We start from the raw sequence: 12,289 nt of genomic DNA, 5'->3' as shown, positions 1-12,289 counted from the left end.
TTTCTAGTTTTTTTTGTTTAAATTTATAGTTCAACTATGATATTCAATTCTCTGTATGAAATTAACCTTAGTTTAATTATTATTATTCATCAATTTCTATATTTACATCAAATTAGTCTTAATTTAATTTGTATTATATATATTTATTTAATTAATGTTTACATATAAAAATGCTTCATATAAAATTTCCGCCTTAGGCCCCAAATTTTGTTGGGCCGGCCCTGAATGTACCCAGACCAAAATATTAAATTTATTTTCTTTTTAAGCTTACCCACCATCTTCTCAAAAAAAAAAAAATACTTACCTACCAAGAGTTTTCTCTCTTTAACTTCTTGTTTTAGCATTAGCAGAAGAAGAAGAAATAAGAAGATGCTGAAGAAGGAAAAACGGAGAAGAAGAAAAAAGGAGAAGGAAAAGAAAAAAAGAACAAAGAGAAAAAGAAAAAGAAAGAGATAGAGATAGAGATCAGATATGGTTGGCGTGTGGGTTAAAGATGGTGGGGCCATGGGTAGTTGTGAAATAATAATAAAAAATATGAGAAAAATAATATTTAAATAAAAGAAGGCGTAGAATAGACAAACTAATATAGGTGTTTTGTAAAAATGAGAGTGTAAAATAAAAAAAGTAGGTTTTTTTATGCAGAATAGAAGGAAAATTTGCATCTACTGATGTGGATGCTCTAACCATGCATATATGCACGTTACTATAGCAAATGTGTAAATATACACAGTTTTAGAAGGACTGATGTAGAAGATTGTTAGGGTAAAATGTGTAAAATTTGTTACTTTATGTATTTTGTAAATGTTTACATCTACTGATGTAGATGCTCTAAATAGCCATGCACCGTAGCAAGTAGTTAAAAAAAATTAACTATAGCACTATTGTTGTAGCATGCATTGTAAGTATTAGTGGTGCTAAAAATAGCAATATAACTATTTAGCACCACTATTGCTAGTGCTTTTAGTGTCAATTTGAGTACAAATGTATACATGTACCGGAACAATGAGAGTATGGCATTTGACTCCTATAAAGCCCAATGATTAATCGTCCAAAAACAGTATAACGAGCTTGCGTCTCTCATTACTGGCATGATGGGTAATCATTTCTTCCCAGAGTAGCATTTAAAAGAATCAAAACCTCATGATTCAATTGCCAATAACATTAGAACAAAATGCTTTTTCACTCACTTACCTTCACTTTCTAAAAGCTTTCATCACTAGGCTTGGAAGAATTTCCTAACTTTTAAAAGCTCATCAAGTCACTGAGCTCAGCATTGGTAAACTGATGTAATCAACTTCTTGTGATAGCAAATGCTATTTATTTTCACAGCCAATTTTCCATTTATTATTATTAAATCATAGGGTGCCTTTGGCACTACTCTTATTGCACACAATTTAGGAACTTCCATAACGTTTGCTTGATTTGGTTTGAGCAATGGATCCTGATACATCTTCAAAATGAAAATAGAGAGTGGAAACATGAGTTGGCTTTTACAGTATCTATAGAATGTGCACCGGGAACTATCTAGTTCAAAAAGATAGTTGTAAGAATAAAAGTTCATCCTTCTCTCTTCAATTAATATATTTCTATTAATATATTACTGAAATCACTTTATTATCTATTGTTAACAACTTACCACATTAACAATTGTGTAAAAAAAATTGTCTCTAGACTGATTGAATTGGACAAAGTGTAGCTACAAAATTGGTTATAACCTAAAACTATATAACCTTACCTAATATATTTTTATTGGAGGTGAATTTTGACAAATCTACCATTGAATTACATCTTTTTCTTATATCCTCAATACTTGCAAAATTTCTAAAAAATTAAAGATCAATAACTATGTCATTAATAAATTGTTTAAATTGCAAGTTTTTGTAGTTTAAAATTATGCATAAAATATAAGCTTATAGATCATATAGTAAATAATTTCCGATTGACACAAAATTTGACATGTGTATTAAGAGCGTAAAGAACATGCAATTCAACGATTAGATTTTTGAATTATATAGTAATTTTTATTTTATTGAGTAAGGTTGTAGCTTTAGACTACAACCAATTTTGTAACTAAACTTTATCCAATTGAATTAACATCAAAGAAATCTTCTAGAGAAAGCAAAGCGGATCTAAACATGTTTCAAGTTTTTTGATTCAGATAACCAAGACCACTGTAGGATCTTTCATCACATCATAACAAATCTAACCCCACATACAAAGAATTTGATGCTTATTAGCAATACGATTTATAGATCCTAGGAAGTTTTTTATTAAATGAATCTGCATAGTAAAAATAATCCAAAAAGTTGTAACAATAGAAACTAACAAAAATAAAATTACAGTACACCTGATATATCTACAAAACCAATTCTATACCAACAGAAACACGAAGAGAGTTATAAATACTGAAGTCACCAGTGAAGACCCCCGTGAAGAAGAAGATGCAACTATCTGAATGGTAAAATTGCAATTTGCTTGTGAGATATTCTGTGTAGTCACTTGGGCCAACCCTTGAAAATTACAAGCCATTGGATCCTGATTTTGTATCTGGAAATACATATTAAATGCATACGAGGCATTCCCATTAGCATCCAAATTATTACAAGAGGACCCATATCCAAGTGTGGTGCAATCCGCAAAGGTGCAAGCAAAATTTATGTTGTCTGCTAGTTTGCTCAGATCTTTGGCATTTGTATTGAACACACACCATTTGTTGGGAAGATATTCCACATTCTGTGCAGGTGCAAGAAATTTATTTTGACCCTGACCAGAAACATCTATCGCATATTTTGGCTGCCCATCATACCTATAAATTCCCCAATGGCGTTCAAAATTTCCCGGAGCAACACTCTTGGCATCCTCATCTATAAGACCAAACAAGTAAACTTCTATATATCCAGGGTGTAGTGGGGTACCCTTATTGCCTGCAAGTTTTGCTATAAGCCCGTTGTAAAATCTATAAGCGCTACCTACATTAGCATTCTTGTCCCCATCTGTAGGCCACCCAACCTCCCCTACAATAATGGTCATGTTAGAAATTCCAACAGCTTTCAGAGCAGAAACCAAGGTATCAAAGTTAGCATCGAACACATTGGTGTATTGGATCCCATTAACATCAACGACGGGCTGGCTTACTCCATCAAAGAAGGCATAGTCAATTGGGAAATTATCATTACCATAAAGACTTAGGAAAGGATAAATGTTTACAGTAAAAGGTGCATTATTCTTGCTTAGAAACTGGACAATCTGAGTCATTAAGTCAGCGATATCGGCCCGAAACCTTCCAGCAGAGGGATAGGCAGAGGTCGTTGGAGAGAAGTAGACATCAGCATTTAAAGGCACAGTGGCCTTAATTTTGTCTCCAACACCAGCTTCATTAAGGGCGTTTTGAATATTCTGAAGTGCTGGGAGGGTGATATTCAAGAATGAGCCATTGTAGGATGTCAGGAAAGGCTCATTCCCAACTGCTGCATACCTGTGTGCAAAAGAGACAATATGATAAGAAAGAGAAGCTTACCAGACAAATCAAAATTGTATGTTGAATAGCAAAGGTAGCTGAGCAACAACCAGTTTGCTTGAAAGTGAGGACATTGATTGAAGGTCTAAATATTATTCCTTACTTTTACCAGCTTCTAAATTTAAAACAGAAGAAACAAAATTTAATAACATTGCCCATCTTCAGGGGTGTAGCACTTTAAAGAACCATAAGCTTGAGATCTTGTCCTAAGCAAATGGTCCAAGTCACATCATTGACAAGAAAGGTTTATCCAATCAGTAAAGAAAAGGTGCAGGTTGCACTCTAACAAAATGGTCTTCTGTTAATAGAATGTAAAAAATATTAGGTCCCCCATCTAAAGCTAAAATTAAGTAAATCTAATAATGATCCATATCCTTCAACTCCTCAATAAACATGAACACTTCACAAGTGGTGTCCAATATAATATTTTGCAGTACACTGTTATTGAAAAAAAAAATACTGAAATAAAAAAAAAATAGAATCTCATCGTTAACTATCCTATCAAACACCGCTAACCTCTCTTCCAAATGTCGGTGGTGAAGAGCTGGAAGTAATGCCCAAAAAGGAAAGAAGAAGAAAATAAAGTCACCCTTCCATTTCCTTCTTCATCTTCCCCTGCTAGTCTCTTATTGTTATGTTTCTAAGAATTAATGTCTCTCAAAATCTCAAAATTTAAAAAGACACATCACATTGCAATCAACTTTCTGGATGGGAATCTAATGTTTCCAATGGTTGCCAAGTAAACATTGGAACAGATACTAATATATAACAATTTGGACTTGGGTTGGTTAGATTCCAAGCACCCTTTTCCTACTCCTTACCGGTGCACAACTTCTCAGCAACTAATTAAGGCATTATAAATAGAAACGACCTTAAAGGAAATTCATGTGCTGTACTTTAATAGAATAAAAATACAATTAAAAACCAGATCAAATGGGGAAATAACAATGACAACACACTCAAGTTGATTGATTTCTGAATCACTTCAGAAAAGAATTTAAAAGACATGATTGAATGCCACATAAAATTATGGAATAATTTTTTTCCTAACAGCCCCCCCAATGGCAGATTGAAGAATTAATCCAACCAATAAACAAAATAATTATACTTTTACTCTATAGACTCAACATCCCAAGAAATAGAATTTTAATTGTTCAATCTCTTCCATATAATAATTAGGTCATAAAAGAAGCTAATTTTTCTAATACAAAGGACACCCAAAAAAAAAAACCAATAATTTGTCAAGTTAAAGTAACAGAACTAATCAAACAAAATCCAGATATTTGTGCTGCTCATGGCGATGCACTAAAAAACAAAACATAAAAAAAGGAGCATATCTTTAAATAAAATTTAGAATAATACAAATTGATATTGACAATTCAACACATACTTGATGTTAACTCCTCCATTGAAGAGATAGCGTGAGACGTTTTTCTGGACCCATTGTTTGGCACGATCATAGTCCGTCATGACAGCCAGCTGATCATTGGGAATAGCAACCATGACCTCAATATCAGAGCCAGCCAAAGCACTCATTGTACTCTGCTCTGCATCAAACAGCTTCACCTTCTGAATACCATTGTCTTTCAGCATCTGAACCACTGTCTTTGGTGGCAACTTGTGAGTTGCCATGGTTCCCCAGTTCACACCAAGCCCTTCTACACAAACACATAAACAACCCAAGACTCCTCCTATAACCAATACCCACCTCGAAATCCACTGCCTCTCCATGATTCCCACCAAAGTTTCACAGGAAAATCAATAAAAATATATATATATATCTGTTTTTGTTAACTGGGAAAGAGGGAGGCAGTTAAAGTTAGAAGCTTGATTTATTTTATACTATATGTCTATTATATATTAAGAAAACTCTGCGGATCTTTTTTCCCCTTAATAAAAGAGAGAGAAAAGAGGGAAGAAGGAAAAAAAGCAACGGTTTTTTGCAGGTGGGTGAGAGGAATCAGCGAAAAACCAGGGAATTTTTCTTCCCACGAAAAAAAAGTGAGAGAATATGGATCCAACAGATATCTTTTTTCTGAGAAGGATCCAATAGGTATTTAAAGGCAAAAGCAACCCAAAAAAAATATAATCTTGAAAGAAAGGAAAAATATATAAAGGCAGAAATATCTAAAGTATAATATTGGGAAAAGAATGAAGGGACTATAGGCTATATAGGTGGACTAAAATGTAAAATAGGAATGAGGGGTTGAGGTTATCTCTAGCCTTTTGTTCTGTGCTGCGTTCTATTATTTTTGGAGTTACAGAGAAAGAGAGCGTTATTGATTTATTGAAGAAGCGGCAGATTCAAAACAGAGCAAGAAAACATGAAGTACGAAGGAGAACCCAGAAACAGGAATCGACAAAGAACTCAAAAAGACACACGGTTTTCAATTTATGTGATACTCCTTAAGAGTCTTACCCTAGTCCTATATATCTCAAAAGACGCGTAAAAACTTTTAAAGCCAAAAAAAAAAAACGAAAGGGAGTGAATCGTGAGTATTGCTTTTTTATTTGGTATTGAAATATAATAGAGACAAGCGATTAGGGACAAGACAAAAACAACCACGGAAATTAGTGCAAAAAGTAAGAATCTTAATTCCTGCCTGTGATGACTTTCTGTCAATAAACCAGCAGCATTTGATGAGAGTTCTCCAACGGCTATAATTTAGAGAGAGAGAGAGAGAGAGAGAGATCACTTTCAGTGGAGCTGAGGAGTGGAAGGGGAGGCGCTGCTGGGGTTAAATTAAAAAGCTAACCTTTAATAATATAAATTCGAACTAATTGATTTTCTAAAAAAGGGCAGAAAACAAATAATATATTTTTATTTATGTTAAAGTACACAAATAAACTAGCTTCATCAAGTGCCCAATTTAATAGGTAGAGTAACTTGAAGATGAAACTTTTTTTTATTGGTCTTATTTTGTAGAAAAAAATTGTGTTTTTTATTTTATTTTATATATAATTTTTATTTTTAAATTCTAATTTATAAATGGATAAAGTAATTTGAAAATTTATAGTAAAGTGGTCCTATTTTTTAGGCAATATTTTAGTAAGAATTAGAGTTACATTTTTACTGAACTGTCCTTTAATTTTGTCTCTATTTAAACATAAAACGGTAAGGGTATTTTTGAAAAAAATAAATAAACAGAAAAAATCTCTTAAATAATATAGATAAAATTAAATTAGAAGAAACGAAAGGGTAAGTAAGAGGGTTTCTTTCAAGGTATATGTTAACAAACACCACTTAAGTACAAAAAAAATACAAAAAAATTTGTCAAAAAAAGTTTTAAAAAAAAACTAAATAGTACCTATAAAACTGAAAAAATGGCATAAATGACAAAAAAAAAAAATTTGAAAAAGTAAAAAATATTGTGGTTAACAGGTATGTTGCGGTGGTGGCTGTTAACACAAACCTTTTTTCAAATATAAGCTTAATTTTTTTGCTTAAAATTGAAGGAATCAATGGCTTTTGAGCTGAAGTCATCTCACACGTTCTTGGTTACCCCATATATATCAGGATTTTCCAGAAATAAATAAATATTAAACTCACCTGGCTGTCAGAGATCTAAGAAGGACGAACCCTTGGATAGGTTTTCGATTGACAATGATATGGCCCACCACTTCCACCTTGTTCTTCTGACACCTCTACATGCCTAACCAGCAACAACGTTTTTTTTTTTTTTTTTAAACGAACAAAAACGTTAGTAATACATTAATTAATGCTAAGTTTTTTGTGATAAATAAGGATAAATAATTAATGCTAAGTTATAGGCTTACCGCACAAAAAATTTCATAATATTTTTATAACAGTTCAATTTGTGTGATTTTGTGTTAGAATATTTTCTCTCTTCCTTATGTGTATATATATGTTTATTTCTTAAAAAAAAAAATATTTGTTAAGCTTTTATTAATTCTTATAGACTATTGATATCATTTTCTTACTTAGTAATAAGAATATGCATAAAAACTAAACGGAAAATCTGCTATCAAAAAAAGAATTTAATCCCCCTCAAAAAAAAAAAGAATTTAATCTAAAATATAAACTCTCTCTTAGTAATAAAATATTGTCGACATAAAGTCACCAAGGGTATGATTGTCATTTTTGGTTGTCTAGGGCTTATCTCAATGAGTCGTGTGAAGAAGTATCTCTCCACTTTAGAGATAGTCGGTGACCGACGAATAATATCAGGAATAGCCGTTAGAAGATGGGGTCTGTTTGTTTTGTTGGGGATTGAGAGAGTAGTGGGAAGTGAACGATAGCATGTGGTTTTACACTTTCTGAGCTACACTTCATTCCTTTATGTAAGGGACTAATTGTTTTCTCCAATCCAAATATACAAAACAAAACAAACACGTAAAACCAAAAGGGAATCAACACTTTTCCGCAAGTGTAAGTAAGTGTGTGATGGTGCAACACCGGATTCATACTTTATAAGCTTTACAACTGCCAATGCACCTATAGCTTTAGCATTAGCTTATTTAACTTTTGTTTCTCAAAAAAAAAAAAAAAAAAAGCTTATTTAATTTTTTTTCTTTTCTTTTTGTTGAAAATTCACTTTTACTTTGAAAATTTTATAAAAAGTAAGGTTTTACAAAGTTGTATTTAAAAGTTTTAAATTAAAAGCTAGTCAAATAACCTTAAGGAAATAATATTTTTCAAAAAATATATATTATAATTATTGAAATATTATGTTGTAATTAGTGTTTAATAAAAGTGTAATCAATGATATACACATGTGAAAGTGATATTTACACAAATCACAACAAATTGAGCCAAAAATATTGAAAAAAAAATTATAAAAAAATATTATATCCAAAACATTACTCTTTTTCCTATGTCAATATTTTTCCTCAAGTTTGTATGAAGACTTGCAATAAAGGTATCTCATATGGGAACTCTGAACCTCCTGCGCAAGATATTGGCCCATCAACTCGTCATGTTCTCCGATCAAGGGCACCAATCTCAAGAATCTTGTCACCATTACTCCCACACCTTCCATCACACATCATTTATGGAAAACTAAGGAAATTTTGGACCGACAATCAACCCAAAATCCAGACTCCTATATACCTCCCAAGGCTTCTACATTTTGAGGTATGAGTGAAAACCCCTAAAACTACTACTTTAGTTTTATTGAGATTTTGTGAGTTCCTAATAGTTTGTTTCATTCTTCCAAATCTTCAAACGCTTCTGTTTGGACGATTGTCTCACTGGTTTTTTATGCATCATCGCATCGCAAAAATGATGTTAGTAGTGAACTTATGTAAAAGTAATATTATTCCAAACATAACTTAATTCTTTGACAACTTAAGGAAAATATTGTGAAATATTTTTTGCCCCTAACACTACTCAAATAATCATTCATACTAACACCTAATAAGTTCAAGGAAATTCCTCTTAATCGCTTTAAAAGAATATTTACCATTTTAAAACTTAGGAAGAGAAGTAATAATAAATAACTCATGGTTGCCTTTTATCTTCTATGTACAAAATCTTTTTTCTTAAAGACACGATTGTCAAATTATTGCAAAAAAAAATTAACAAAAATTAAAAAAGACTTGACACTTTTGTATAATGTAGAAGACAATTTTTTTTATACAATAAGTTAATAAGTTTTATGATTCCAAAAATTTCATGACCTTTTTTAAATATTGTTCATAATTAAGGTGATATATTGTGGGTATTCTACAATAAAAGTAGTGTTAATGATTAGTTCATGTTAAAATGATGTTTACCAATTATAACTTCTCATTTCAATCAGTTGTGGGAAAAAAAAAAACTTATGATTATTTCTTCTTTCTTCTTTTTTTTCTTTTTTTTTTTTTTGTATATAACTTTGCTCTTTTTTATATCAAAGGTAAGTTTGTACATAACAATAAGGCTAAAATCTAAAACTGGCCCTTTAAATTTTAACATTTATCATTTCAATTCTCTAAGTTTCAAATTTTGGATCTGTTTGAATACCGCTTATTTTGCTGAAAACTGAAAACACTGTAGCAAAATAATTTTTAAATATGTGAATAGTACTATGAGACCCATTTTTAATTTTTTTTTTTTTTAGAATAAAGTGGTAGTGGGTCCCTTGAACAGTGCGTGATGTCTCCTGAAGAGTGTAATCCGCGTGCATAAAAAAAAAAAAAGGAAACGCCAAACGCAGACACTGGCTTAGTGAGCGTACTATAGCATGGGTCTCTTGTGTTTGTAAATGCAAACATAGAAAACGTTAAATCCAAACGCTCACTTTATCAATTCAGTCCTCCGTTAAACTCCTGTTAACTGTTGTCGTTTACTAACCAAAACGACGCCATTTTGGACTCTTTTTTTTTTAATTTTGTAATTAAAAAAAATGAAAAACTGTTTTATATATATATATATATATATATATATATATATAAAGAGAAACCAAGGGAAACAACGTCGTTCCCCAACCAACTAAAAACAAAACAAAAACAAAAAAAAACCCCACCCCCACCAATTCCCTAACCTCATTGATTTCTGAGAAAAATAATTAAGGGGCTGTTTGGTTTTTTTTTTTTTTTTCATCACTCATCACTTCTCACTCAATTTTTATCACTTATCACTCATTACTCATCACTTAAAATACCCTAATTTTCTAATCCTACCCATTTAGTTTTTGTTTTCACTTTACATCACTCAAATTTTTTTCTACTGTTTGTGGGACCCACTGCCTAACCCAATGTCATTTCATTTTCTCTCTCTCTTTTTTTTTTCTTTTTCCCCTGACTCTCATCTTTCTCTGCCTCTCATCTCTCTTCTCTCTACCTCTTTCCCAACGTTTCTTTCTCTCTCCCACCACAGCCACCAAACCCATAGGAAAAAAAAAAATCAACACCAGACCACCATCGGCACCAACAGCACGTGGATTGGAGATCAAATTGCGTTGAGATTAGTGCGGTGCTTGATTTGTGATGGCAGATCAGAGATCAGATTGTGTTTTGGCCCTTTTGGGTTGCATCTGGGTTAATGTTATGGGCGCTGCGATGGCAAATCGGTGGTTGATATACGGGTTGGTAGATCAGTTATTGTGGTTGCATGTGGGTTAAGGCTGTGATTCGTGGTTGTCTTGATGATTGATTATGCCACGGCATTGGCGTCGAGACGTTTTTCGACGGAGGTGGTGGTTGCGCAGATAACGCCGACGGGGTTCGCGTCTTTGATGTCGGGGATTTTGTTGGCTTTGATGTTTTGTGGATTGGTGACTTTCTTCATTGGGTTTTTGTTGATGTCGTAGGTTCTGGGCTTGAAGGCGAAAAGGAAGGAAAAAAAAAATTGAACAAACTGAAGAATAGAGGGAAAAAAAAAAAAAAAGGAAGGAAGGAAGAACGAACTGACAAGAGTGAAAAGGAAGAAAAAAAAAAAAAAAAAAAAAAGAACAACGGAAGAACAGTAGAGAAGAAAGAAAAGTGTAGAAGAAAAAAAAAATTAAAAGTTGCAGCTCACCCTGATTTGTGGGTTTCTCTATGTGTGTTTAATTACCAAAATGCCATTGAAAACTGAGTTTTAGAAACTAAAAATACCTAAAATGTATTTTCAGTTTCCATAACTCATAACGCAAAAATCAGAGAATTAAGTGATGGAAACAAAAATTGAAAACAAAGTTATGAAAATTCAAACAAGCTTTTGAGTAATGGGTCACTATTTTTGAGTCATAAGTTATGGAAACTAAAAATCCAAACACAGAAGGAAGAGGGGGGGGGGGGGGGGGGGGGAATTGAAGGAAGCAATGGAATCATATAAGTCCTTGCTTGATCGCCAGTTTAAGATGGTACCTGCTACCTGCAATGATCTTTTGGAGGTCTTGCTTAAGCACGGGAAGAAAAAGGAAGCTTTGGCATTGTTTGATTCGATGTTGGATAATCACACCCTGCCAACTTTCCAAGCTATGAATTCAGAAACGTTAACATAATGGTTAATCAATGTTTTAAGCCTGGCAAGTTTGAGGAGGTAATTTCCACATTTAATAAAGTTGGGACAAAATCAAATTCAAAGGCTTTTCAAATGGATGTTGCAGGTTATAATAATATCATTGCCCGGTTTTATGAGAATGAGACGTTAATAGAGACAGAGATGTTGTTTACAGAATTATCCTCAAAGTCATTGTCTCCTGATGTCACAACTCATAGGACTTTGATTGATACATTTTTGAAAGTGAATAGGATTGATGATGCACTGAAGGTGTTGAATACAGTGGTGGATGCTGGTTCGAGGGTGGTTGCTAGTATTGGCAGTAGAGTGTTCGATGAAGGATCAAGAATGGCAAGGCAGCGGACTGTGCGCCTAGATTTTGTCCAGACCCCTGCAAATTCCATCAGGGCCCACGCACATGGGTTGGCAACAGCACCCACCGTTTGGACCCTCTCAAACGTCCGGACCACGTTTCCCATCATCTGGATCCCCTCAAATGTTATGACAGTAACAGACACCATCTGGGCCTTCTCTCTCTCTCTTTCCTCCTCTTTCTTTCTCCCCCAGTTAGTCCCTCAGCCCCTAAATTTTTTTCTCAGAAATTGGTAAGGTTAGGGTATCGGTGGGGGCTGGGGTTTTTTGTTGTTTCAGTTGGCAGGGGAACGACGCCATTCCTCTTTTTTTTTTTTTTTTTTTTATACAGCTTTTCTTTTTCTTTTTTAAATTATGAAATTAAAATTAAAAAAAAAAAGCCCAAAACGACATTGTCGACAACAATTAACGGAGCCTAACAAAAGATTGAATTAACAAAATCTAAAATTTAAAAATTTTAAATAACAAAACTG

General features: G+C 33.0%; 1 protein-coding gene across 1 annotated transcript; it reads right to left on the bottom strand.

Moving 5' to 3' along the window:
* Positions 1-2,222: 2,222 nt before the first annotated feature.
* LOC142610551 (glucan endo-1,3-beta-glucosidase 8-like) lies at positions 2,223-5,992 on the bottom strand. Its single transcript, XM_075782387.1, has 2 exons — positions 4,908-5,992; positions 2,223-3,475 (listed from the first exon to the last, which is right to left on the bottom strand). Exons 1-2 carry the CDS (start codon positions 5,246-5,248, stop codon positions 2,371-2,373), a joined length of 1,446 nt encoding a protein of 481 aa, XP_075638502.1. The 5' UTR covers positions 5,249-5,992; the 3' UTR covers positions 2,223-2,370.
* Between the last annotated feature and the right edge of the window lie 6,297 nt (positions 5,993-12,289).

This window comes from Castanea sativa, chromosome 9 (assembly GCF_040712315.1).
Source record: "Castanea sativa cultivar Marrone di Chiusa Pesio chromosome 9, ASM4071231v1".
Taxonomy (NCBI): Eukaryota; Viridiplantae; Streptophyta; class Magnoliopsida; order Fagales; family Fagaceae; genus Castanea; species Castanea sativa.
The sequence above is the reverse complement of the archived record's forward strand: the minus strand, read 5'-3'. Positions and strand labels throughout refer to the sequence as shown.